At 42.3% G+C, this 26,940-nt stretch overlaps 1 protein-coding gene across 3 annotated transcripts in view; it reads left to right on the top strand.

Moving 5' to 3' along the window:
- The window catches only part of PTPRB (protein tyrosine phosphatase receptor type B), a 113,394-nt gene that overhangs the window by 70,937 nt on the left and 15,517 nt on the right, over positions 1-26,940 (top strand). For 2 of the 3 annotated variants that reach the window (XM_036865996.1, XM_036865997.1), the window contains 14 exons: positions 1,945-2,208; positions 4,033-4,296; positions 5,040-5,321; positions 8,515-8,793; positions 9,329-9,478; positions 11,706-11,949; positions 17,955-18,061; positions 20,972-21,071; positions 21,909-21,992; positions 22,093-22,110; positions 22,233-22,314; positions 23,869-23,959; positions 24,696-24,772; positions 26,688-26,822. In XM_036865996.1, the coding sequence (XP_036721891.1) occupies positions 1,945-2,208; positions 4,033-4,296; positions 5,040-5,321; positions 8,515-8,793; positions 9,329-9,478; positions 11,706-11,949; positions 17,955-18,061; positions 20,972-21,071; positions 21,909-21,992; positions 22,093-22,110; positions 22,233-22,314; positions 23,869-23,959; positions 24,696-24,772; positions 26,688-26,822 (2,177 nt within the window). Of the gene's footprint in view, positions 1-1,944; positions 2,209-4,032; positions 4,297-5,039; positions 5,322-8,514; positions 8,794-9,328; positions 9,479-11,705; positions 11,950-17,954; positions 18,062-20,971; positions 21,072-21,908; positions 21,993-22,092; positions 22,111-22,232; positions 22,315-23,868; positions 23,960-24,695; positions 24,773-26,687; positions 26,823-26,940 lie in introns of those variants that run through there. The other variant, XR_005021510.1, reaches the window with a different exon arrangement.

Raw genomic sequence — 26,940 nt, 5'->3', positions numbered from 1 at the left:
AGTAAAAAATGTAGTACATTAAATTGTAATAAACACTGAGGAGAAAATTAAAGCAGGAAGTGAGTTAGCAAGTGCTAGACGCTTACAATTTTAGATAGTACAGTCCTGAAAGGTTCTGTTGAGAAGGTGACATTTGAGTAAAAATCTGAAAGAAGTGAGAAAGAGGACCGTGTAGATATTTGGGGAAGAGCATCCCCAAGCAGAGCAAACAGCAAGGTGAAGAACCTGAGGTGGGAGCATTGGAGAAGCAGTAATGAGGCCACTATTGGTAGAGCACAGTGAGTGACGACAAAGTGAGGGGAGGTGGTCAGAGAGGTAACTGGGGTCCTAAGGTGATGGCAGTCATAGAAACGATAAGGGTCCAAGGCAAAACTAATGCAGGGGCCCTGATGAAGAATAGTAGATATAGTCCAGAAATAGTCCTGCATTAGATAAGATGGCACTTGGTGGCTGAGTGGAGTATAAAATGAGGAATAGAAGAAGACTCTACAGTTTCTACCTGGTAGAAGATGATTCTATTAACTGAGATAAGAGAAGCAGGAGGAGAGAGTGTCAAGGAAAAAGATACGGGGCTCAGTTCTGAGCTGAGTTTGTGATGTCTGAATGACTTGCAGAGAGGGGTGATCAATAGGTCATTGATAATAGGGGCCCTCAGCTCAGAAAAGTGAGCTGGAGATAATGATTTTGACAAAAATTCTAGTTAAATCCATGTTTTAGTCTGTTCAGGATGCTATAACAAGAATACCATAAACTGGGTGGCTTAAACAACAGACATTTATTTCTCACAGTTCTGGAGGCTGGAAGTTCAAGGTCAAGGCTCCAGCAGATTTGGTGTCTGGTGAGGGCCCATTTTCTGGATCACAGCGAGCATCTTCTCACTGTGTCCTCACATGGTGGGAAGGATGAGAGAGCCCTCTGGGGTCTCTTTTATAAGGCACTGATCCCACTCATGAAGTCTCCACCCTCATGACCTAATCATCTTCCATTCGCTACCCCCTGAAACCATCATTTTGGCCCTTAAGTTTCAACGTGAATTTCCGGGGGGTCGGGGCGGGGACACAAACATGCAGGCCATAGCGAGCCATAAAGTGAATGAGACTGACTGTTTCGCTAACGTTATAGAATATGAAGGAGACAAAGGGTGAAACCATGGGAAATACCAACTTCTAAGGATCTGGCATAAGGAGAGGGGAAAAGCAAAAGAGCCTGAGAAAGTGTTTGGAGAAGAGAACCCGGGAGAGAGGAGACAGATGTCCTGTTCTATTTCCACTGGCATCCTAAGACTTCTATGGTATCAGGCAGCATCTGTGCCAACAGTTTGGAAGCAGGTCATTTCTGGTGGCACTTGATCACCTTGCCAGCAGGTAGCACGGAAGGCCAAAAGGGTTCCAAAATCCTAATGTAAACCTTTTTTAAAAAATGGTTTTGGCTTTTCCTCTTCCTTGTCTTTCCCATGTCTCTGAATCTAGTTTTCTCTTTCTGCCTGATTTTCCCTTTCTTTCATACCTAGTCTCTCCTTCCCACTGCCCTTCCCTCCAATGGTCATTTCTTAGCTCTCAGAGGGCACTCAGAGATAGATTGCTGACCTCTGATCTAGTTCCTAGTATTGGAAAAATATTTAGTCACACAGGTCAGACTAACATTTATTTTACACGCAAAAAATGTCTTTAAAGATAGTTTTCCATTAGTGGGGGTTTTTTCTTGTTGTTCTCTTGGTTTTGCTTTTTAACATTAACTTACATTAACATTAGCTCCAGCCTCGCTAATTCACAATATTCGGGTTTCTTTGCTCTGGGGTCTCCCGAAGTCAGTATTCTTAAAGGCAGGGACGGTGTGTTTTGAGCTGCTTGTTGGAGTGTGGCCATCTAGGCGCCAACCGCGGGCTGGGTCAGGGTTGGCTGTAGCAAAACTCAGTCTCATTCTCTTGCTCCTCAACCTTTCTAGTCCCAGCAGCTGTCACCAACCTGAGGATCACAGAGAATGCCACCAGACACCTGTCCTTCAGCTGGACCCCCTCAGAGGGGGAGCTCAAATGGTACAACATCTTTCTGTACAACCCAGATCGAACTCTTCAGGAGCGAGCTCAAGTTGGCCCGCAAGTCCAGAGCTTCTCTTTTCAGAACTTGCTACAAGGTCGAATGTACAAAATGGTGATTGTAACTCACAGTGGGGAGCTGTCTAATGAGTCTTCCATATTCGGTAGAACAGGTAAGACCTGAACCCAAGCTGTCATGAATAGCAGGGAAATTGTCACAGTACTCACTGGCTTTTCCTTGATTTGTCCTTACTTTCCTGTTCTACCCAGGGTGTACCTTTATATGAAATTTGTGACCTTTATATGAAATTTCTGACCCTAAATCAGACTTTTGATTCTATATCAGAATAGTTTTTGCACTGGTTTTTGCTTTGTTTCCTCCACATGCTTACCTCATAGAGTTTAGTGAAAAACATGAATCTGGCTCCTTTACTTGCCAGCAAACTGCTACGCGAGGGTTATAACCCATTGTGGCTCAATTCAAGCTGTGCCTTTCAGCTTTCTACAGGAAATAGATGGAGTGGAGAGCAGGTCCAAAGAAGGGCAGCTACAAATGGGGCCAACAAGCAAAGACTGCTGTGAATCAGAAACACAGCACTAGATGAAGTGAACACAAGAGTTCCAGGAAAATGAGAGAGAGAAACATCTCTGGGTTTTGCAAATAAGAAACTGGATCTACTCTTTCTCCATAATTTGAGTCCATTATCTCATTTTTTCTGTTCAATTTTTATTCTTTTTTTAAAATATTTATTTATTTATTTATTTGACTGTGCCGGGTCTTAGTTGCGGCATGTGAACTCTTGAGTTGAGGCACGCGTGTGGGATCTAGTCCCCTGACCAGGGATGGAACCCCGGCCCCCTGCATTGGGAGCACTGAGCCTTAGCCACTGGATCACCAGGGAAGTCCCCAATTTTTATTCTTAATTGACAATTGTTTTTGAGTGCTCTTGTGTGCCAGGCACTGGGCTCACTGTTGCACTAGGAGAGTAGACAAGACTCACAGGGCCCCTGACCTCACAGGGCTCTACACTAGCAGAGAGGAGGAGGGGGCGGGACAGCAGATTTTAAAGGGTGATGATTTTGGAACCCCTTAAATCCTCTGAAGGAAATAAACATGATGTTGTGACACAGCGTGACTCGGCAGGACAAGACTTAGAGACCACTTGAGACAGAGAAGGCTTTTCAGCTGAGACCCGAAGGTGAGAGGAGCCATGGGAAGAGCTCGTTTTAGTCACTCAACAGGAGTTCTCAGCTTGTCTTCTGAGGGAATGAAAAAGAGCAGCGGATAAGCCATGAGTGGAATTTCCTAGATGTTACCATCTTCAGGGCCATCTGCCCTCGGCACATCTTCCCTTATCTGCTCATTAATGTTTAAAATTCCTCCAACAAGGGACAACAGTCTTCACTCTCCAAAGAATCATGAAGCTTACGTGCCCACGGGACAGGTGCCAGCCTGACTAACTTATACTATGGTAGAAATGACTGTTAACACTTCACTTCCCAAGTGAGGTCCCATCAGTATAGATTTTGGGGGAAGAAAGGGCTGAGAGAGAGAACTGAGAACCTAAGAGAGGATGGAGAGGAAGTAAAGAGGCCCAGAGAGGGATGTTATGGGATGGTGGCCCGAGTGAGATGGGCCAGACTGGAAGGGGCAGGAACATTTTATGAACAACTTTCAGGGCTTTTTATATCCTAAGTTATGAACTATTTGACCAGACTTAGTCATTTCTGAAGATTTCACTTTATATGTTTATCAGAGGACATGTAGCGAGCATATAGAAGTCACCACCCCTTGTGCTTTGTTTTATTTTAATTTGTGCCAGGTCTCTAGACCACATGCCCCTAAACTCAAGTGACCTGAAGTAGAAGCAAGATCTGATTCTACAATAGGCACTACTCACCCGTACACCCAACATAGCTCATGTTTTCACCTGTGGGCCAAAATGCCTTTGTTTCTATCTGTCTTGTTTTTAATATAGGTTTTCCTTTTCTTTAAGTCCCAGCCTCTGTGAGTAACCTCAAGGGATCCAATCGAAACATGACAGACAGTCTCTGGTTCAGCTGGAGTCCAGCCTCTGGAGACTTCGACTTTTATGAGCTGATTCTCTATAACCCCAATGGCACAAAGAAGGAAAACTGGAAAGACAAGGACCTGACGGAGTGGCGTTTCCATGGCCTCGTTCCCGGAAGGAAATACACGCTGTGTGTGATAACTCATAGTGGAGATCTCAGCAACAAGGTCACGGGGGAGAGCAGAACAGGTAAGAAGCCCAGGTGCCAATGGCCAAGTGTTGGTGGGAAGTAGCTTCCACAGGCATGTTTTAATTACGGTTTTATTAATAAGAAATAAAATCGGTAATGATGTACCATGTGCTAGCCCCTGAACTTGGGAAGGCTCTGTGATAGAATGGGTAAAGGAGACAGACTTTGGGTGAAAAGATCTAGGTCCTTGGCTTAGCTCTGCCACTTACCTATGTGAAGCTGGGCAAGTCACCGAGCATCTCTAAGCCTCAGCTTTCTTATCTGTAAAATGGGGATAATCATATACATCATCATTGTGTTACTATGATCAGTGCTTTCTAGATTTTCTTATTTCTTGGGCACACACAGATAACATTGATATCTGTGTGCCACCCTGGGGTCAATGAACAAGGCTCTCTGCAATTGGATGTAACTGTCTGCGGACTCTAGGCTTCACATCCCCAAATCTGATGGAATAAATATATTCTCATACTTATAATCCATTCAGGGCACACTCATGCTCCATAGCACCCTGGAAAAAAAGCTCTGGTTATAAAAATTAAAGAAAATGTACATAAAACACTTGAGGACAGTGTCTTACATGTAGTAAACACTGTAAATGGAAGCTCTTATTATTATGTTATCATATTACCTCTTCCTACGAAGTACATTAAACGTATGTCTGAAGTCGCTCAGCTATCTTATTTATATATGTTATGGCATAGAAGTGATTACATGATTTTTTACTTTCTCATAAATACAGCCCCAAGTCCTCCCAGTCTTATGTCATTTGCTGATGTTGCGAACACATCGTTGGCCATCACCTGGAAAGGGCCACCGGACTGGACAGACTATGATGACTTTGAGCTGCAGTGGTTCCCCAGAGATGCTGTCACAGTCTTCAACCCCTACAGCAACAGAAAATCAGAAGGACGCATCGTGTATGGTCTTCGTCCAGGGAGATCTTATCAATTCAGTGTCAAGACTGTCAGTGGTGATTCCTGGAAAACCTACAGCAAACCAATTTTTGGATCTGTGAGGACAAGTATGACATGTCTTGATTCTCAGATGAAGTGGGGAGGAAGTAGGTGTTGCAACATCTTATTCCAATGGGGCTTTGGTTTAAATCCACATTTTTACCTGAACTTGGTTAGATTTGAATTCAGATAGAAGTACTATATAGATTTGTTCATTTATTCAACTTTAACAACAAGAAATAATCTCTGCCCTCATGGAGCTTACAGTTGAGTGGGAGGTACTATCATTAAAAAGACATTTTGGGTGTGATGGAGGAAGTATTTGGCACTAGAGAAACACAGGGTAAAGGCATCTGACCCAATAAAAGGGAGCTTCCTAGAAGAAGAAACATCCAAATCAAAACCCAAGGAAAGAGTAAGACTCACCGGGTAGAGATGCAGAAAGAAGTAAAGAATGTTCCAGGTAGAGAGAAAAAAAGATTCCAAAACCAGGCAGGAGACAGGAATAGAAAGGAGTTTAGTTGGCCAGACGATAAAAGGTGAGGATTAGGAGAATCAGGTCATAAAATGTCTTGTGAGCCATGGTAATGATTTTGAACCTCAGTCCATTGGAGCCACTGAAGGATTTTCAGCCGAGATATAATCAAATTTGCATTTTAGAAAGTCACTATGGGGGTGGAACAGAGAACAGATTGAAAGGGGCAAACTAGAAACAGAGGTACTGGTTAGGACCTATTGCTGTAAATTCTAAAGATGAAAATACTTCAACAATAAAGTACATATCAGTTTCTTCCCCAAGGCATTTTGAGATAAATACCACAGACCTCAAAGAAACAGAAGTTTTTGGTATAGGAACCTCAATCCAAATATTTATTTTTCAATAATACCCAGTAAATGTAGTTTCTGAGATCAGATCAGATAGTTATTGGTTATTGATAAAATACAAAGTTGAAAATTAGAAATTTAAGCCAGTAGCTGTTTTGTTAATTCAACAAACATTAATGCTACAAAAATTATAACTCTTTGGATTGTATCCAAAGAGCAGTTTGGGATCACATAGGTGTGTGTCAAGAGAAATATGTGAAAAAGAACTAAGAGTTTTAGTTTATAGCAAGATCAAGAGGGGTTTGCAGTGGCATATTGTGGGCTGTGTAATTGAATCACGGGTGTTCGAATCTGAGAGCTCAGTTGAGGTTGGGCTGGTCAGGTCACATCTGGAATATTGTATTCGGTCCTGGATGCTAGAATTTAAGAGAGGCATTTACCAAATGGGGCCTGCCCAAGAGGAAAGCAACCGGCACCAAGAGGGACTCGATGCTGAGTTTTACGGGGAATGGCGGAATGAACTTTGAGGGTTGCATTAGTTCAGACTGGGTTTGGCTGTGGGTAACAGAAAACACAAGATAACAGAGGATTAAACAAAACAGAAGTTGAGAATTTTCATGTAAAATCATTCCAGTGCCCCATTTCTCACAGACACACTCCAGCCGTGATGAACAGCTTGCACGGCTCCACCAGCCACCTTCCCACTCCTCCCAGCCCCACCCTTGGTGCCCAGGTTCGTGGTTTTCTCTGCCTAAAATGCCCCTCTCCCAATTTCTTGGCGAGGTGTCATCTCTGACAGAAAGGCTTTGCTAACTCCTGCCCACTGCTAACGCTAGAAGCAGAAAGTTGTCTGTCACTTCACACAACATCCTCTTCCCCATTTCTTCTGGTACATTCTCTTTTCTACCTTGTATTATGACTGGTTTGGACTCATCTCCCTTCCTAGAGGTTACGGCTAATGTTTTATTCACTTCTGTACTGTTCACAGTCTCTAGAAGGGCACATCGCACATAGTAGGTACTCGTTTCTTAGTGAATGGAGATGTAACCTGAGTCTTGGAAGACAAGCATGATTTAGAGGTGAAAAGGAGAGAGAAGGAACTGAGGGAAGAGATCAAAGCAAATTTCCATATTATACTTTGTGTAACTTATCAGAATTACGGATTAGGCAGGATGTTTTAAAAGAATTTCTCCAAAGCTGAAAGAGGAGGTGTCTTTGGGTCTCAGCTGTGACTTGGTTTGAAGGGAGCTCAAAAGATTAACAAGCAGTTAACGTTTGAAAAGACACAATTATTGTCTGCCTCAAAGGCCAATTCTTCCTCTATCCTGAAAAATCCTCGGCTTGATTTTTTTTCCTAAATCATCCTCATCTAACCTGCTGTGAGTTAGCTTACATTTACAGACCTTGATATGAAACAGGAATTCACTCAGTAGCACACAGATGCTGAGTGTTTGTTGAGGACAAGGACTCCTGTAACAAAGCACGTGTCAGGGGAAGGTGGGTCGTGCTCCAAATCAGAGCAACAGGTGCTGCGCTGGGAGGGCCGAGTAGGTCTATACATAGTTCCCAGAAGAGCATATATAACAGGGTAACCTACACAGTTTGGTTGTTAACTTGCACAGTCACGTGACTGCTTTTCTTTCAGATTCATGGTTGTGTCACTCACAGGAACAAATAAAATCAGCTGCCATTCAAGTCCCTACTGAGTCAGGCACTCTGTCAGGCAGAAGAAAGTGAATGACCATAAGCACAGGGGGATGAAACAGGGGGGTGGAAGAGTCTGGCATATGTGGGGAATCACAGTAGTTCAGTCCCTGGAGCGTGGCGTGTGAGCAGGGAGGAGCAGGCAAAAAATGGAAGACAGGGACAGAAGCCAGATCCAGAAGGTAAACGCGTCAGCAATGCCATTTCTTACTTTCCTCATTTTAAGAACTAACTTTTATTGAGCAGTTAGCACGCCAGCCACTGTGCTGGTTGGCTGTGCATGTTTCAGCTCATTGAGTCATTACAGTAACCATATGAAGTAGGTATTCTTAATTTCCCCACTTTACAGATAGGGCACAGATACGTTAAATCACTTGCCCACGAGTGCATCACTGGTAAATAGAATTTGAATTCAGGCAGATCAAGCTGCATCTCTCGGCTACTCTGCCCCACCTTCTATCTGACTTCTGCCACTTGATTTCAGTGCCCACGTGTACATTTGTGTTTCCAGTCACAATGGCACCTGGTGATTTTTCTAAAGGGACAGAATTTTAACGTGTAGTGTTTCTCAAAGCGGAGCCTCATAGGCAGAAATCCCCTTGGAGATCTATGAAAGACAATTCACACGAAGATTGAGAATTATTTATTTAGATCTCTGAGCTAGTTGGAGCCAAAGGAGCTAAAAGGAGGTCTCACAGAGTTGTGAAAAGTGTCTCTTCCTGTCTCCTTTAGAGCCAGACAAGATACAGAATCTGCATTGCCGTCCTCAGAACTCCACGGCCATCGCCTGTTCTTGGATCCCTCCCGATTCTGACTTTGATGGGTACAGCATTGAGTGCCGGAAAATGGACACTCAAGAAGTTGAGTTCTCCAGAAAGTTGGAGAAAGAAAAATCTCTGCTCAACATCATGATGCTAGTGCCCCATAAGAGATACCTGGTGTCCATCAAGGTGCAGTCAGCCGGCATGACCAGTGAGGTGGTTGAAGACAGCACCATCACCATGATAGACCGTAAGTGTCCCTGGAGGCGTACGCAGGGTGTGTGCCTTTCTCCATGGTATCCATCACCCCTGTTCCCGTGTGTACGGCTCACCCACAGTAGTGTGTCTTGTTGTCACTTGAAGAGGACCTGAAAGGCTCTGGGAAGTAGAAACATTTCTCTGTGTAACGCATCCTGGCAGCAAACAAGTTAAATGATCTTAAAGAACCTGAATGAGTTAGTATTTAAATACATCTCTTTGCCTGATATAGTTAGAGCCATAATGGAGCTTTTAAGCAGTTTGATGCTACAACTTCAGGAAATCCTGCTGAGGAGCTGCCTCTTTCCTTATGTTTAATGTGCTACTGGCAAATCACTTCCTCTGCCTGCTTCCCTTCAGGAGAGGAGGAGGTTTCCTTGATTCCAAGCATTACACACACACACACACACACACACACACACACACACGGTCTGATGTAGGTGAGTAGAGACCTTCATTTCACTGATATTTTATATGTAAAAGCATAGTTGTGACCCTTCTTGGTTCCCTCCCCACCCTTCTTCCAGGCCCTCCTCCTCCACCTCCACATATTCGGGTGAATAAAAAGGATGTGCTAATTAGCAAATCTTCCATCAACTTTACTTTCAACTGCAGCTGGTTCAGCGACACCAATGGAGCTGTGAAATACTTCACAGTGGTGGTGAGAGAGGCTGACGGTAAGTGATCACGAATTAACTCTGCTGTAAGACACAGGATTACTTTCCCAAAAGTCACTGTGGGAGCTCCTTTTGTGACAAGTTTTTAAAAGAAGAAAACTTAATTTTTATGTCGTTTCACTCTCTCTCTGCTGGATGCAGGGAGATGTAACAAAAAAACTGCTCAAAGGTTCTTTCAGCAATAAAGCCTATTATCTGCTGGGTTTAATTATTAAATGGGTGAGTAATATTAATAGCAGCTACATCAATAATAACAATAACCATCATTTCTTGAGCCCGTACTATGTGCCAGGCACTGTTGGAAGTGCATTGCATGTATTGACTCATTCAGTCTTCTTTGCTACTTTTTCAGTCCCGTTCAGCTCCTTTGTTCTGCCATTAAGCAGCTATATGCTTCATCTGCCTTTCCCTCTTCCTGTCTCAATACCTGCACCAATCATACACTCCCAAACCACCCACCAATTCACAAAAATATTCAAAAGCTTAAAAGAGGGGAAAAAAATGATCATGAAGAGCATTCCTCCTTTCTCTACTGAATTTTCAATAATATGTTTCATTATCTAGTCCACTAAATTATTCAGTGTTACCCAATTCTTATGGATCAGGCAAATACTAGGTAATTCTTACAATAACATTCCATACAACCACCAAGTATGATCTTTAGAGCTTATTACATCAGCATTCATCAAATCATCTGCAGGAGTGCTGTATCTGGGGGCACACATGTCCATATGTGTATTTGCCACTGAGGTCTTGTGTGTTATTTCTCCAAAACAGATGTTTGTGTCTGGAATGACATTAATATATTCTACGTGTCTTATATTTTTCAAAATTGTTTAAGGTGCTGCACTGGAGTTTCTTAAGCATCCCAGACTATTTTAACCCATTTGTGGGCAATGGGAAGCTTTAAACCTGCCATGACAAATGTTGGAGCTAAACAGTATTTCATTCTCACTGTGTATTTTTACATTTTATTTAATTGTACTAGAGCTGGTTATGCATAATTAATTCAATAATTTCAAGGGTCAATGTTGCATTCCAAGTTTCCTCACACATCCTAACTGGAGATAAATAGGTGAACTGTGGAGAGACTTTAAATTTAAGTAGGCTGCACTGAAGACAGTGTTTTCCTACCTGAATATAAGTCAGTAGCTGAAAAAAAGTAGTACCCCAGAATTCAGCCTCGTGTTCTCCAGCCAGGTGGGTTTCAATTATTGATGTCCATGGAGATGGGCTGTGCTCCCCCTGGTGATCTAAGATAACAGTCCATCTCACATAAGTGTCATTTATAGCATATATACTCTTCCTAAAGGCAACCTTCCTTTTAACTACTGCCAACAGGATAATATTTCCAAGATCCATTCATTTTTGAGCAAATTTTATTAAACAATAAAAGTTTAATAAATTGAGATTGAGTCCAGGATACAAAGAAGCCCCACAGTACCACTCCTTAAAGTTCACTGTAAATGGTATCCAATCTCTATAATATTTGTCTTCCTAATTATGCTTTCCTCCAGCCAACATCAAAACGAGTTTGCAGTGCCAAAACACACAGCAGGCTGGGTGGACAGGGGAAGAGTTCTGGGAAGTGTTCTGCATGAGGGACCAAATTCAAGCCAAGATTAAGCTGTACTCAAGATAACAGAGCAGGACACGGAGCAATTATCAGACTGGGCACGGCACGGGGAGCGTGCCTATGAGGCGACTGCTCTGGCCTCAGACCTGATTCCTCTTATCTTTTCCCCATTTCCCAGGTCATAGGGATCTCCTTATTCGCTCAGCTACAATGGTTATTGGCAAGGTAGAGACCTTTTTGAGTGGCTTGACTCTCACAATGGGGAGCGTCCAACTTTCTGGAGTTACGGGACGCGTTATCATTTGATGCAGGAGCCGCCCTCTCATTCACACATATTTTATTTCCTAGAAAAATGATAGTGTATGTATGTGTGTGTGTGTATGTGTGTGTCCGTGTGTGTGTTGGTGTAGATGAATATGCATATATAAAATTTTGTATATGCACTATTTATTTTTAATTTTTACTTATTTTAGAAAAAGCGAATTACATTAATTTCATTGGGAGAATTTCATAGCATCCTTTGAGATCACAGATTCTGCACTCCAGGGATGACTAGAGATAGTGGGTGAGGAGGTAACCTCAGAAACCTAGTTAGAAATTCACTGAAGTCGCAAGAAAGTCAGTGCTTCACTGTGGGTTTTCTCCCTCCAGGCAGTGATGAGCTGAAGCCAGAACAACAGCACCCTCTGCCCTCCTACCTGGAATACAGGCACAATGCCTCCGTTCGGGTGTATCAGACTGATTATTTTGCCAGCAAATGTGCCGAAAGTCCTGACAGCAACTCTAAGAGTTTTAACATTAAGCTTGGTGCAGAGATGGAGAGCCTGGGTGGAAAATGTGATCCCAATCAGCAAAAATTTTGTGACGGACCGCTGAAGCCACGCACGGCCTACAGGTTAGATGTATTACTGTCATTTTGCTAGAAAGGACGTGCTCCATCACTGGGCGCTCAGCTGTCTGGGCCTCAGATGCACACGAGCTCCTGTAGATTAATAATCTGCGTTACAAGAGTGCTCTACATTTTACTAGGTAATTTATAAAAGTTGTGTTCCTGCCTGCATTCACAGGTAATGTGTAAAGAAGGCCTTCGCGTTGTGCAAAAGCTCCAATTCATTATGTGAAGAATTGAAGGTTCTTGATAGATTGTCCTTTCTCCTAAAACTTCTCTAGTATGAATCAGACAATTTACTTACCATGTTAACAATTGTGAAAATGTCCAAACAGAAAGACTGAGTTCAGGGAGACTCAAGAAATATGAGGTTTTATCTCCCACTTTTAGTGAGGACTGGAATTTACCTTCTAAGGCGTAACAAGATGAAACTGCTCTTTGGTCCAGATAGAACCCTTGAAGGGAAAGGCCCCTGAATGAGTGGAAGCACCCTCTCCTCCCAGTAAGATGGCAGATGAAAAGGAGCAGCTATTTGGTTTGGCCCCAGGGAGCACTACTGCGGCCAACAGGCCCTTCCATCTGTAGGAACTGTCTGTGCCCTTCATCTACACTATGCTCCCCGAAAGCAGGTGTAAGTATACACAGCCCCCCAAACCAGGATCCCCAAGAGATAGAGAACCTAGGCTGCCATCTTGGATATAAGGCCACAGGCATCCAAGGTTAGTACTTCTGCAGAGGATGTGCCTTCTCTGTTGGGTGTTGGCAGAGCTGATATCCAGCCAATATGGCAGTCAGTCAGGTTCTCTATGGGCCAGTGTCCATTCTGGTTGGTCAGTGTCCAGGTCTTACTAACTCTTGCATATTTTGAGTATCACCCCTGAATTTCAGCAGAAACTTTTCTGCCAGCTCCAAAAGGAGACAGTGACACGGCATCATGTCATTCTTAGCCCCTCCCTTGCATCAACAAAGGCAGGCCAACAGTTTCCCTAAAACAGAGGACTCACTTTGAGCAGGAACTCTGTAGAGCTACCTCTGCCCAGGACTCACCACAAAAGTGCTATTGCCACACAGCCAAGGTTGGCACCTCCAAAGTAAACACACACAAACTTATTAGTGATGTTTGCTTGAGGAAGAGGCCATATGAGCCTACCTGAAGGAGATGAGATCTCAGACAGAGCAAAGGAGAAATATAAAAGAGATCACAATGCTGGGATCCTTTAGTTCCTTTTAGAATCAAGAGATGCCTCAGCTCCTTGGTCACTTGGGCTCCAGGAAATTTGAGGAAAAGTCTCCTAAGGGCCATTTTCTCTTTGTGGGTTGGAAAGTTGAGGCTGTTTTTGTTTGTTTTCTTGTTTGTTTTTTGAAAGAGAAGGAGAGAAGATGACTCATTACTACGTTTAAGAAAGAGAACAAGAAGCTAGAGAGAGTTCATGTGTGGACCAGGCCCCCAGCCTCCCAGCACACTCCTCTCTGTCCATAACAGCAGCCAAAGTCCTAAGAAGAGGCCCTGCATTCGAGTTCCAGCACTGCCACTTTTCAGCTGTGTAACCTTGGAAATGGCATTTCAGTTCTCTAATTCTCACTTTCCTCATCTGCAAAACATCACAGGACTGTCCTGAGGAGTCATGTAGATGACAGATCAAGCCTAGCCGTGTCCCTTCTAGATTAAGGTCTTTCAGTGGTTCCCATTCATTTCCAGGAGCAAGTGAAGATTCCAGAGCAAGGCACACAAAGCCCCCACCTCCTCCCTCCTGCCTGCCCCGCCGGCTTTGTCTCCCACCATTTGCCCCAAGTACACTCTGCCCTTTTGCTTTGCCCTATTCCTCTGAGTTCCCTTAAATCTGACGTGGCTCTCTTAGACCCCTGAGCCTTTGCACATTCTTTTCACTCTGTTTGGGATGCCCTCCACTCTCCTGTCTGACTGGTGAATTGCTTCATACACTTTAAAAGCCAGCTCAACCTGCAACTAGCCGGCGCCACCCCTGTTAACCCACAGCTGGGCGGTTGGGCCCTCAGCTCCATTTCCACAGCACCCAGTCTCTACACCCCTCTAATCCTCCAGTTAGCAGTAGTTTTTAGCCCTTTGTTTAATAGCCTACCCTCTTCACTAGGCTTCAAGAGCTCACAGTCTAATAGGGGAGACAGATATGACATCGGTCACAAAACAACATGGCAAGTACCGGGCACAAAAGAGACGCCATTAAATGTTTATGAACAAATAAGGGAATGAGCCAAGATGCTCTATGAAGAGTTACACATTCTTATTATAGCTTAATCAACTCCTGCCGTACTAATTTGTTTTCTAGGACACAGCTTTCCTCTATTTCTCCACATTTCGTTCACTCCTGTGAACAGCAGGCCAGGCAGATAATGCTTGATACGAGCACAGAGAACCGCATGCTAAGTGACCCCCCGTGTGGTAGCTGCTGAACCCAGGCTCTGTGCAGGCAGAATTCTGCCTGTCTCACAATGATAATCACCATGGTGACCCTCAATGCTCTCAGGCATCTTTTTTTTCAGAGAGAATAGGTAGACAGGAAGGAACATGGAAAAAGAAAAATTAGGATGGAAAAGAAATGAGAAATGCTAGGTTTAGCTGATATGCAAGTGTATTATGTCAACGAGTATATAATGTGTTTCCGTTCATTGTTGGGTTCCTACTATCCGGGTATAAAATTAGCGTTGTTCCATATGGGAAGAGAACGGGCGGATCATGATGGGTGAGAAGCAGTTTGGAGGTTGGGGAAGTGCTAATTTGGTTTTGTTTCTATTCTAAATAGAATAGCAATGTGACCACGCTCAGGTATCAGCTTTCCTTGACCTCATTTTCCTCAAATGAAGGAAATTGAACCGCATGATCTGTAACTTTGTGCTATAGAATTCTGATTCTGGACACATTTAAAGTTGAAAAACTTACTATCAGATATCAGTTCATTAAAATAATCTTATATACATATACAGAAGACATGTCTGTAAAATATGGGCAGAAATGTTGAAGGACATAAGAGGGGTATAGGTAAATAAATGCTATGAAGTTTCAAAAGGCTTCTTGAAGGAGGTATCATTTTGGCTGGGCGCTGAAAAGTAGGGAAGAATTTGAAACTATGGAGATTGAGGCAAGAGGAGATTCAAGGTGCAGGGAACAGTCACAGTACAGAGGCAGAAATACACAGATTGTCTAGAGAAGAGCAAATACTCCCATTTGAAAGTGGGGGTCATGTAGAGGGGTAGCGGGGAAGACAAAAGCAGGAAGATAGGATGGGACAGGATTCGGAATAGGTGCTAATTGCTGGGCTAGGAAATGTGGTTGTGGTGTCCATTACTGGAAGGGTTTAAGGGAAGAGTTCCTGTGGACCTGCTACTTTTAAGCCAAGCCTACAGTAAGTCATTATCTCCTTCCAGGGTTCCTAAAGGCCCTTATTCATCTGGATCCATTTTGTACTTTGCATTTGCACCTGTGAATCCCAGAATTCCAGAGCAGAACCTGTCAAGGTTGTTATACCCAATGCTTTTATTTTCACAGATGAGAAAACTGAGGCAAAAAGAACTTTGGGAACAATTCACCTAATCAGTGACAGTGAGAGCTAGACCTCAAACCCTATGCTTCCTAGCCCAGGCCCTTTTTTGCCACCCCTCCAACAGAAGTCACTGCTGTTAAACCAAAATTAAGCCAAGAGGAAATAAGAGACAGCAATTTGGACTACGAGTCAGAAAGTACTGAGTTTGGTTTTCTTTTACCAGCTTTCTCTATGATCTTGAGTGAGAAATGGAATCTCCCCAAGCTTCAGGTTCCAAATCTCTGAAATAATATCATAACCTTCTTATATTGGAGAGGTTGGAGATGGTCAAACAGAATCATATTTATAAAAGTTCTCCACACTTACAAATCACTATACAAATAAACGAAAAAAAAGTTTCGTTTATTTTAACATCTTTATTGGAGTATAATGGCTTTACAATGGTGTGTTAGATTCTGCTGCATAACAAAGTGAATCAGCTATACATATACATACATCCCCATATCTCCTCCCTCTTGCATCTCCCTCCCACCCTCCCTATCCCACCCCTCTAGGTGGACACAAAGCACCGAGCTGATCTCCCTGTGCTATGCGGATGCTTCCCACTAGCTATTTTACATTTGGTAGTGTATATATGTCCATGCCACTCTTTCACTTCGTCCCAGCTTACCCTTCCCCCTCCCCGTGTCCTCAAGTCCATTCTCTACGTCTGTGTCTTTACTCCTGTCCTGCCCCTAGGTTCTTCAGAACCTTTTTTTTTTTTTTTTTAGGTTCCATATATATGCGTTAGCATACGGTATTTGTTTTTCTCTTTCTGACTTACTTCACTCTGTAGGACAGTCTCCAGGTCCATCCACCTCACTACAAAAAACTCAATTTCGTTTCTTTTTATGGCTGAGTAATATTCCATTGTATATATGTGCCACAGCTTCTTTATCCATTCATCTGTCAATGGACACTTAGGTTGCTTCCACGTCCTGGCTATTGTAAATAGTGCTGCAATGAACATTGTGGTACATGACTCCTTTTGAATTATGGTGTTCTCAGGGTATATGCCCAGTAGTGGATTGCTGGGTTGTATGGTTGTTCTATTTTTAGTTTTTTAAGGAACCTCCATACTGTTCTCCATAGTGGCTGTATCAATTTACACTCCCACCAACAGTGCAAGAGTGTTCCCTTTTCTCCACACCCTCTCCAGCATTTACTGTTTGTAGGTTTTTTGTTGATGGCCATTCTGACTGGTGTGAGGTGATACCTCATTGTAGTTTTGATTTGCATTTCTCTAATGATTAGTAATGTCGAGCACCCTTTCATGTGTTTGTTGGCAATCTGTATGTCTTCTCTGGAGAAACGTCTATTTAGGTCTTCTGCCCATGTTTGGATTGGGTTGTTTGTTTTTTTGATATTGAGCTGCATGAGCTGCTTGTATATTTTGGAGATTAATCCTTTGACAGTTCCTTCGTTTGCAAATATTTTCTCCCATTCTGAGGGTTGTAAAAGAAACTCTTTTCATGGGAGAGACTCCTTTCAATGTCCAAAAGTATAAGACATTAGCAACACACACCAACTCCTCCCCTCCCACTTAACACGCGTTGACTGCTTGTTACCCTTTGGGGACATTGCACAATACCTCCATCAACAGTCTGTTATTCCTGGAAGTACAACTTTTGACTTGGAAGGTTTCTTTTAGAGATGGAAATTATAGATGTGGTTGATCAATATCATCTTGAAGATGTTGAGGAGATTATACTTGGACCTGGGCATGAGTGAGAAGGAGAGAGCAAAAGGTCAGAACAATTTGTCCTGGCTGGTACTAATGTTGGTACTACTTCAGCATTATTACAGGATGTGCCCAGATACTTTCGGGTTGAGCAAATCTAGATTTTTTTTTTTAAGGAAAAAAGAGTCGTCCATTACTTTTCATACGATTTAAATTAACCCTAGAAAAAGTTTTCCCATATAAACCGATCCTCATACTCTCAGTAAACCTACAGTCTGGGAATCTTCAGGATAGAATGGACTGAAGAGGTCACCCAAGCCAATCTATAACTTAGTGCAGGGCTGCTGTCCTACAGATTCCCTGAGAACTGGTTCTCCAGTCTCTGCTTAAACACCCTCAATGACTGGAAGCTCACTACCTATGAGGCAGCTCATACTCTAGATGTTAGAAAGTGATTTTTTGTTCCCATATCGCCCTATAACTTCAGCCTACTAAGCTTAGTTTTACATTCAAGAGTGTAAACCTTGAGATGATAGGGACTTATTCTTTGCAGTATATCCAGCTCCTGGACAGGTACCAGCACACAGTAGGGGCTCAATAAATATTTGATGAATAAATGAATGAATGCATGAATGCACGAACCCAGGGCTATCTGATTTCATAATTCATACCCTACCCTACATACATATTGACCAGGTGACCACCCTGTTTCTCCTTGACCCTACTGTGGTGAGTCACTAATTTGTACTTAAGTAAATCGGTTTTCTTTTCAGAATCAGCATTCGGGCTTTTACCCAGCTATTTGATGAGGACCTGAAGGAATTCACAAAGCCACTCTATTCAGACACATTTTTCTCTTTGCCCATCACCACTGAGTCAGGTAAGGCTAACCTTTCCATCGACTTTACATAGTCTGCCAAACACCATGTCACCTACAAGAGCCTCTAGTGGGGAGATCTGGGGACTTGGCTGATGATGGTAAGGGGAACATTTATTTTTGCTTGGATTTTAATCTTTATATGATCATGGATTGATGTGGATTAGAGGAATTTCACAACTTCTGTAGCAGAATGGACTGAAAGGGGATTAATCTTGTAAAGAAGGTAGAAAGAAATACCAGATTTTTTTCCTATTAAAAATGAATTTTTTTAAAAAACAGTGGATGAAAAACAGTCAAATCAAGAGCTTGCACAGGCCAAAACAGAAGTAGGTACAAAAGGCTTTCAAGTCGTTAGTGGGAATGTGTATATGAAATATATACATAGAAATGCATAGAAAAAAAAGACTAGAAGGAAAAAACACCAAAGTATTAATGATGAATATCTCAAAGTAGTGGGATTACAGGTGACTTTTTTCCTTTTGTTTATTATATGTTGCTTTTACATGATAAAAAAATGTTAACTTGGCTTTACATAAATTTATGTTAGAGGGAAAGCCTGAGTAATAATAGTCGCTAATTTTACTTTTCACCCTGTGGAGCAGCAGTTTTAAGCACTGTGCTTAGAATATACCTGATCCTCACTACAATCTTCTGAGGTAGATCCTATTATCATCCCCATTTTAAAGGTGAGGATTTGAGGTACCAAGAGTTTATGTAACTTGCCCAAGATAGCAGAGCTGCAATTCTGGCACTTTCTGCCTGACCTCTTAACCTCTGCACTGCTCGGATTCAGAATATTTCCAACATGCTGAGAATAGCTTTATTGTTTAGCACATTGTTCTTTGATACCATTATCTTTCCAGCCTTTCCCTGTACCCAGCCTTCCACAATGCTTGGTCTCAGGAAGTTCTTCTTTATAGCTGAAACAGCCTCTCATGCTGTATGACAAAAGATGACTCAGCCTCACAAACACTCCCATCTATTTATGCCAAATATAGGTATAATCTCCCACTTTTCAAACCAAAAAGGGATCAGAACACAGGAGGATTTAGATGTGTTTGCTTATAACTTAATGTTAAGTAAGGGATTTGTAAACACAATTCTTCCCTATTTAAATTATTGTTATACAACAAAAATTGTATGTAGTCCAATAAAGGAAGATAGTAAACATATATCCAAAAAACGAATATTAACCACAGTAAAAGAAAGATGACTGTGTTGATTTGGTAAGTAAGTCTTGAAAAGCACATTGAATAAACAAATCCAAGGGCTTAAAATGCAACTTCAAAAATGGACTACTCCACAGACCTAAATGTAAGAGCTAAAATGATCAAACTTTTAAAAGAAAACATAGGAGTAAATCTTTGTGACCTTGAGTTAGGAAATGGTTTCTTAGCTATGATACCAAAAGCACAAGCAACAACAACAACAAACTAGATAAATGGGACTTAATTAAAATTTAAAACTCTTGTGCTTCAAAGGACACCATAAAGAAAGTGAAAAGACAACCCACAGAATGGGAGAAACTATTTGCAAATCATATATCTGATAAAGGTCAAGTATCCAGAATATACAGAACACTTACAACTCAATAATAAAAAGACAAACAACACAATTTAAAAATGGGTAAAGGATGTGAATAGACATTTCGCCAAAGACAATACATAAATGTCCAATAAGCACATGGAAAGATGCTCAACATCATTAGACATTAGGGAAATGCAAATCATAACCACAATAAAATACTACTGCACACCCACTAGAATGGCTATCATCAAAAAGACAATAACAAGTGTTAGTAAGGATATGGAGAAATCTGAACCCTTATACATTGCTTGTAGAATGTATCAATAAAATGGTGTAACTTCTTTGGAAAACAGTTTTGCAGTTTCTCAAAAGGTTTAATAACCTAGAGTTACCCTCTAACCCAGCAATTCCACTCCTAAGTGTATACCCAAGAGAAATGAAAATAAAAACTTGTATATGGAGATTCATAGCAGCTTTATTCATAATAACCAAAATAATAGAAATAACCCAAATGTCCATCAATGGCGGAATGGATAAACAAAATGTGATATATCCACACAGTGGAATATTATTCAGCATAAAAAGGAATGAAATACTGATACATGCCACAACATGGATGAACCTTGAAAACATGCTAAGTGAAAGAAGCCAATCACAAACAAAGCACATATTTATTACTCAATTTATTGTCCAGAACAGGCAAATCTATGAAGACAAAGTAGATTAGTGGTTGCCAGGGTCTAGGGAGAGGGAATGAAGAATGACTGCTAAGGGGCATTGGGGATTCTTTTAGAGGGGTGATGAAAATGTTATAAAATTGAATGTAAAATAATTGATTGAATTGTGCAGTTTAAATTGGTGAATAGTATGGCATGTGAATTATATTTCAATAAACTGTTTTTAAAATGGGCTACCTGTTCATAAACTCCCAGTGGCAGTATCGAACCAGATAATAAAAATGGAATTTCATTAAAATAATTCTGAGCAATTCACTGGATTTGCCAGTGTCCCAGATGCTGTAAAACATGTTTCATACAAGTGAAATAGCATATTTACCTTGGTGGCAAACTGCTGGCCTTTATCTCAAGTGCCCCCAAAGCTTCACATACAAGCATAGATGAAGTCCCAAATTCCTTTATAAGGTGAACACCATTGACTTCAAAAGTATAATGACCAAGCTGCTGTTACATGGTAGTAGCCAATGTTTCATCTTTTCAGCTGCATACTGCTTAGCCTTTAGATAGTAAATGCCTTAACGTGGGCATCGTTTGAATCCTTCTGTAATAACATTCCTAGGGAGCTAGGGTTCCAATAGCTATCTTACTGGTTCTTTAACACTAATTTTCCCACCTGGGTTTGTTGTTGCCCTCTGGATTATTGTAGAGCCTTTGTTTGGAGTTATTGAAGGTGTGAGTGCTGGTCTGTTCTTAATTGGCATGCTGGTAGCTGTTGTTGCCTTATTAATCTGCAGACAGAAAGCCAGGTGAGTACAAAGATCCCTTTGGCAATTGGGTCCACAATTTTAAAGATGCAACTGAAAATGCTCTTTAGCCTGAAAAGTCAGGAGGGAAAATCATTTAATTTCTCCAGGTTAAATCACCTTTGTTTCTTCAGAAAAACAAGAATCAAACCCTAAAACCATGACTCACTTTTTTCAGCCTCTCTACATACCACTGCTGAGTCTTGCCCTTACCAAATGACTGAGGGGCCATCTGTAGCCTCATTTGGATGTGAAATAGCTCCTTTGGCACAGGAAAAAAAAATCGTGTGTGTGGTTCAGTTACCTCACGAAGACAGAGATGTCTGCAAATTGTGTGCCCGAATACTTTTCTGAAATATGCTGAAAAGTATGGTTGACATCTCCATTTTGTGGCTCATATCTGCCATGCTAACTTAAGAAGGGACCAAAAAGAACTAAACAGCATGTGGCCCCAATGCCATGCCCTCTTTTCTTAGGGAATTTCTTTTCTTTGGCATGTCCTCTCTCTTGCAGTCGTGTCTTGCCTCTAAGGTTTACTCTCTGTGTGTGTGTGTTTATAGAAAGCTTTATTGAGAGTGTGGGAAGTGATTATGACCTGTAGCCAAAAACCAGAAGACAAATCTTCAGCTATTACAGGATGGTTTCTGAGTGGGAAAAATCTATTTCTTCTTCATGTTCTTCCTCCCTTTTCCCTCCCTCAAAGGGATGTTGGCTGAGTGTAAAATATACATGTACTGAAAAATCCATATTTGCACAAACATGCACAGCCTTACCATAAATGGAGAAATTTGTTTAAATTATTTCGTAACCAGAATATAAGTCCTCTCCCTTGTGTTTCAGCCATGGTCGAGAAAGGCCCTCTGCCCGCCTGAGCATTCGTCGGGATCGACCACTGTCTGTCCACTTGAACCTGGGCCAAAAAGGGTGAGCACGTTTTCCTTCACTTCATTTATTGAAAGATGAGTTGACTGTATTACATGAGATTTGCTAATGAGATCTTTCTTCTTTTGGCTTTTCTTCACAGTAACCGGAAGACTTCTTGGTAAGAGAGAGAACTCATTAGTTACTGTATTATCTGCTTTTGAAATGTAACTGGGGCTGGGTATGGCATTTTCCCTGTTCTTCAGTAATTTTCTTTTCTTTCTATTATATTTTAAACTATAGCCCAATAAAAGTAAATCAGTTTGAAGGACACTTCATGAAGCTGCAGGCCGACTCCAACTACCTTCTATCCAAGGAATACGAGGTACAACTCAGAGGCAATGATGCTTTAGCACCCCTGGTCCTTAGCAGAATTTCCCTCCAAGCCTTCACTGTGGAATCACAGGCTGATTGGGCTCAGGAGTTAGGATGGCACTTAGGGTCTCAGCTGAGCGTTCTTTTGTGCCTCAATCCATTCCCTGCACAATATACCACCTAGTCTCAGAGGCCATTTTGATCTCCAGAATAGTACAGCAGACAAGGCACTACCCAGACCAGATGGTAAGAAAGAATTGACAAACTTCAGATGCAAACCAATGCTGTCAGTTTTTTTTTTTTAAACATCTTTATTGGAGTATAATTGCTTTACAATGTTGTGTTAGTTTCTGCTGTATAACAAAGTGAATCAGCTATACATATACATACATCCCCATATCCCCTCCCTCTTGCGTCCCCCTCCCACCCTCCCTATCCCACTCCTCTAGGTGGACACAATGCACCGAGCTGATCTCCCTGTGCTATGCAGCTGCTTTCCACTAGCTATCTACTTTACATTTGGTAGTGTATGTATGTCAATGCTACTCTCTCACTTCGTCCCAGCTTACCCTTCCCCCTCCCCGCGTCCTCAAGTCCATTCTCTACGTCTGCATCTTTATTCCTGTCCTGCCCCTAGGTTCATCAGAACCATTTTTGTTTTAGATTCCATATATATGTGTTAGCATATGGTATTTGTTTTTCTCTTTCTGACTTCCTTCACTCTGTATGACAGACTCTAGGTCCATCCACCTCACTACAAATAACTCAATTTCATTTCTTTTTATGGCCGAGTAATATTCCATTGTATATATGTGCCACGTCTTCTTTATTCATTCATCTGTCGATGGACACTTAGGATGCTTCCATGTCCTGGCTATTGTAAATAGTGCTGCAATGAACATTGTGGTGCATGTCTCTTTTTGAATTATGGTTTTCTCAGGGTATATGCCCAGTAGTGGGATTGCTGAGTCATATGGTAGTTCTATTTTTAGTTTTTTAAGGAACCTCCATACTGTTCTCCACAGTGGCTGTATCAATTTACATTCCCACCAACAGTGCAGGAGGTTCCCTTTTCTCCACACCCTCTCCAGCATTTATCGTTTGTAGATTTTTTGATGATGGCCATTCTGACTGGTGTGAGGTAAAACCTCATTGTGGTTTTGATTTGCATTTCTCTAATGATTAGTGATGTTGAGCATCCTTTCATGTGTTTGTTTTATACAGATTGCTGTCAGTTATTTAAGCTGGCCTTTTGCTTGCCTGGGAGACAATGTGGTTTGGTGAAAAGTGCCCAGGCTTTGGATTCAGTTCCCAGCTTTGCCACCTGTGTGACCTGGGACAAGTGAATTATCCTGTCTGAGCCTCATCTGTAAAATGGAGATGAGACTACCTCCTGTGGGGCTCTCGTGGGGATCAGAGCTGACGCACAGTGGTCGAATAGGAGGCATTCCACAAATGCAGCTAGTGTAACATATGGTTATATTGTTATGTATCTCAGGGACTGTCTGATTTGCCCTTTTCTATCTCACATTCTTCACCTGAAAACTTATTTTTGACCTAACAGGACCTAAAAGACGTGGGTCGAAACCAATCATGTGACATTGCACTCTTGCCAGAGAATAGAGGGAAGAATCGATACAACAATATATTGCCCTGTAAGTTTTGTGTTGAAATTTGTAATACTGTCTTCCTCTAGCCATTTTTTCTCTTTTCCACGAGTAAAATGGGGCAAAGCAATATGGTATAGCTGGATATGGGAGATATTCAGAGGCTCTGAAAAGTCTTTAAAAAGAAATGACTTGTATGTTATTGCACTTCCCTCCAGGGGGATAACAACCAGCTGAGATTCTGGCTCTGAGAGGCCACTTATGCTGTTGACATTTCACCATGTGGTCCTAATGCCTCTCCTTAGAGGCCTAAGAGCAGTAACAGGGTTAACAATACGGGCCAAGCTGGGTTTACTTAAAGTCTCTAGTTAGCAATTATATATATATATTTGTTTGTTTATATATGTATATCTATTTATATGTTATCCTTACCCAATTAGGTGAAGCAATAGAAGGTAGTTTTTCTGGATTGTATTCATTCTAGCAGTGAAAGGGAGCTGGCCACTCCATCGGGCAAATGATATGGTATTACAAAGGAAAGCACAGAGGGGGCTTCGGGGAGCATTTGGCTCGTCTGCTTGTGTGTTTCTGGGCCACCTGTGCAACCAGAGGCAAGTTAGTGATCCTGTCTAAGCCTCATCTGCAAAATGGAGATGAGAATACCTCCCCTGTGGGGCTGTCATGGGGGTCAGAGCTAACGCACATCAAATACCAAGCATTCTGTAAACAGTAGGAGAATCACCGCGACTCACTGACAAATCTCTGTCAATAACTTTCCTTGCAGATGACGCCTCTCGAGTGAAGCTGTCCAATGTGGATGACGACCCGTGCTCTGACTATATTAATGCCAGCTACATCCCTGTAAGTGAACCAGCCACGGGGCCACAGTGACTGGGATGAAGCTTTGACGGGTGGCTGTGCTGGAGACAACTCTCCTCCCCAACACGCTCCCACCGTTCTTAGGTCTGGAAACATGTCAGTTTTAGAGAAAAAAAAAAAAAAAAAAAGATCATGTCTGATGGTCGTAAAACGCAGGCTGTCCTATTCAATCACTGCTAAGGCCCAGTTTTCAAAATGGCTATAGTCACATATGATTATAATGAGCCCAGGAGGCATTTTCAAAGGTCATTTTCTCTCTGCAGCCCTTAGTCAAGATTAGAGCTCCCTGAGGAAGCTGGACCTCCACGGCTAAGGCTGCCTAGCTAGGGAAGCTGATTCAAAGTTTATTTGGATTTTTGAAAACCACAGACACAACTCAAAGGTTCTGTCAAACCTTTGGGCTCAGATTCTGATTAGCATTTCACCGGCTTCCTACAGCACCTACAGTGGAAAAAGCTTTAAGGTCAGACAGACCCTGTTTGAATCCCATCTCTGCCCCTTGCTGACTCTAGGACCTCGAGCAAGTTAATGTCAATTCTTTGGGCCTCCATTTCCTTTTCCAAAAAAAGTGAGGATAATATTTACCTCAAATAATCCTCCATTCACTCCATAAACACTATATAGTAAAGCACTAACTGTAAGTGAGACTCTGAGCTGTGTACAAGGAGAGGGTCAGATGGAATCCTAACCCTCAGGGAACTCTCAGCAGAGTTGTGGCATCAGGAAATGACAAGGTGCGCGACGCCCTTGACAGGCTAGAATGGTGCTTCTCCACCATTAACATATATCCACATCATCTGCGGGTCTTGTTAAAATGAAGCTTCTGACGGGACTTCCCTGGCGGTCCAGTGGTTAAGACTCTGTGCTTCCACTGCAGGGGGCGCGGGTTTGATCCCTGGTTGGGGAACTAAGATCCCACATGCTGCGCGTCTCGGCCAAAAAAAAAAAAACAAAAAAAACAAAAAAATGCAGCTTATGATTCAGCAGGACTGGGGTGGGACCTGGGATTCTGTATTTCTAACAGGCTCCCAGATGGTGCCTGTGCTGCAGGTCTGAGGACCACTCTCTGAGTAGCGAGAGGCTGTAGGTTGCTGCAGGAGCTTCTGGGAGAACATCCTCCAGCAGAAAGAAAGATAAAGGAAGGCTCAGCAGAGCAGGCACCATGCTGAGACTTGGAGGACAAATAAGCATTCGCCAGAGGAGAGGCAGTGGGTGGGGCGGGGATGGGGGTGGCAGAGGTGACACAGTGTAGAGGCCCTGAAGAGAGGCAAGGAGAGAAAGAGCTTCTACTGGGATCTGCAAGTAATTCCATGTTGCTGGAGTGCAGGATGTGTGGGTGAAAATATCCTAGCTCATAGAGTTGTGGTTACAATTAAATAAGATCTGTGAAAATCCTGACCCACAGCATGTTATAGGGTGGATGCTCAGTAAACAGTGGGTTCTCTTCCCTTAAGTTTCCCTTGCATGGTGTCTCTTACCAACAACCCAAAGCCAAGTACCTGAAATGACTAAAACTCTTCTGTGTTAAATAGGGAAAGAGCCTGATCAATGTCAGTTCCTCAGGCAGTCCATACACACACACGCACACGCACAGGTATATATATTTACACACACTCATAATTGAGGGTGAAGTGTTTTCTAAATCATTGCCTGAGTCCTCCACTGCCTTTAAGAATAAACACAACCTAATAAGAAAGAACTTGGCTCTTAACAACAGTTCAGTGTTCCGGCCTTTGTCCTTCCTGCTCCCAAGCCTTGATGCGTGTTAGTATCTTTTTTCTCAAGTCAGGGCCCTGGCAAAGACTTACATCTCACCTAATCTACAGAGCTAACCCTTTGCTTAGAGTTGTGAAGAGGCCTATTGTTTCCGACTCTCCACATTGTAAATTCATTGCAGGGCAACAACTTCAGGAGAGAATACATCGCTACTCAGGGACCTCTCCCCGGCACCAAGGATGACTTCTGGAAAATGGCGTGGGAACAGAATGTTCACAACATCGTCATGGTGACCCAGTGTGTGGAGAAGGGCCGAGTGAGTAAATGGTCTTCCTGACGTACCAACCTTGCTTTCCTCCACCTGGGTGTAATTCTACTCCCCATCCCCGTCGGAAGTTAAAGACCATAAAAGCCAAGTAGGGGTCAGGTAAGAA

This window comes from Balaenoptera musculus, chromosome 10 (genome assembly GCF_009873245.2).
Source record: "Balaenoptera musculus isolate JJ_BM4_2016_0621 chromosome 10, mBalMus1.pri.v3, whole genome shotgun sequence".
In the NCBI taxonomy this organism is placed as follows: Eukaryota; Metazoa; Chordata; class Mammalia; order Artiodactyla; family Balaenopteridae; genus Balaenoptera; species Balaenoptera musculus.
The sequence above is the reverse complement of the archived record's forward strand: the minus strand, read 5'-3'. Positions and strand labels throughout refer to the sequence as shown.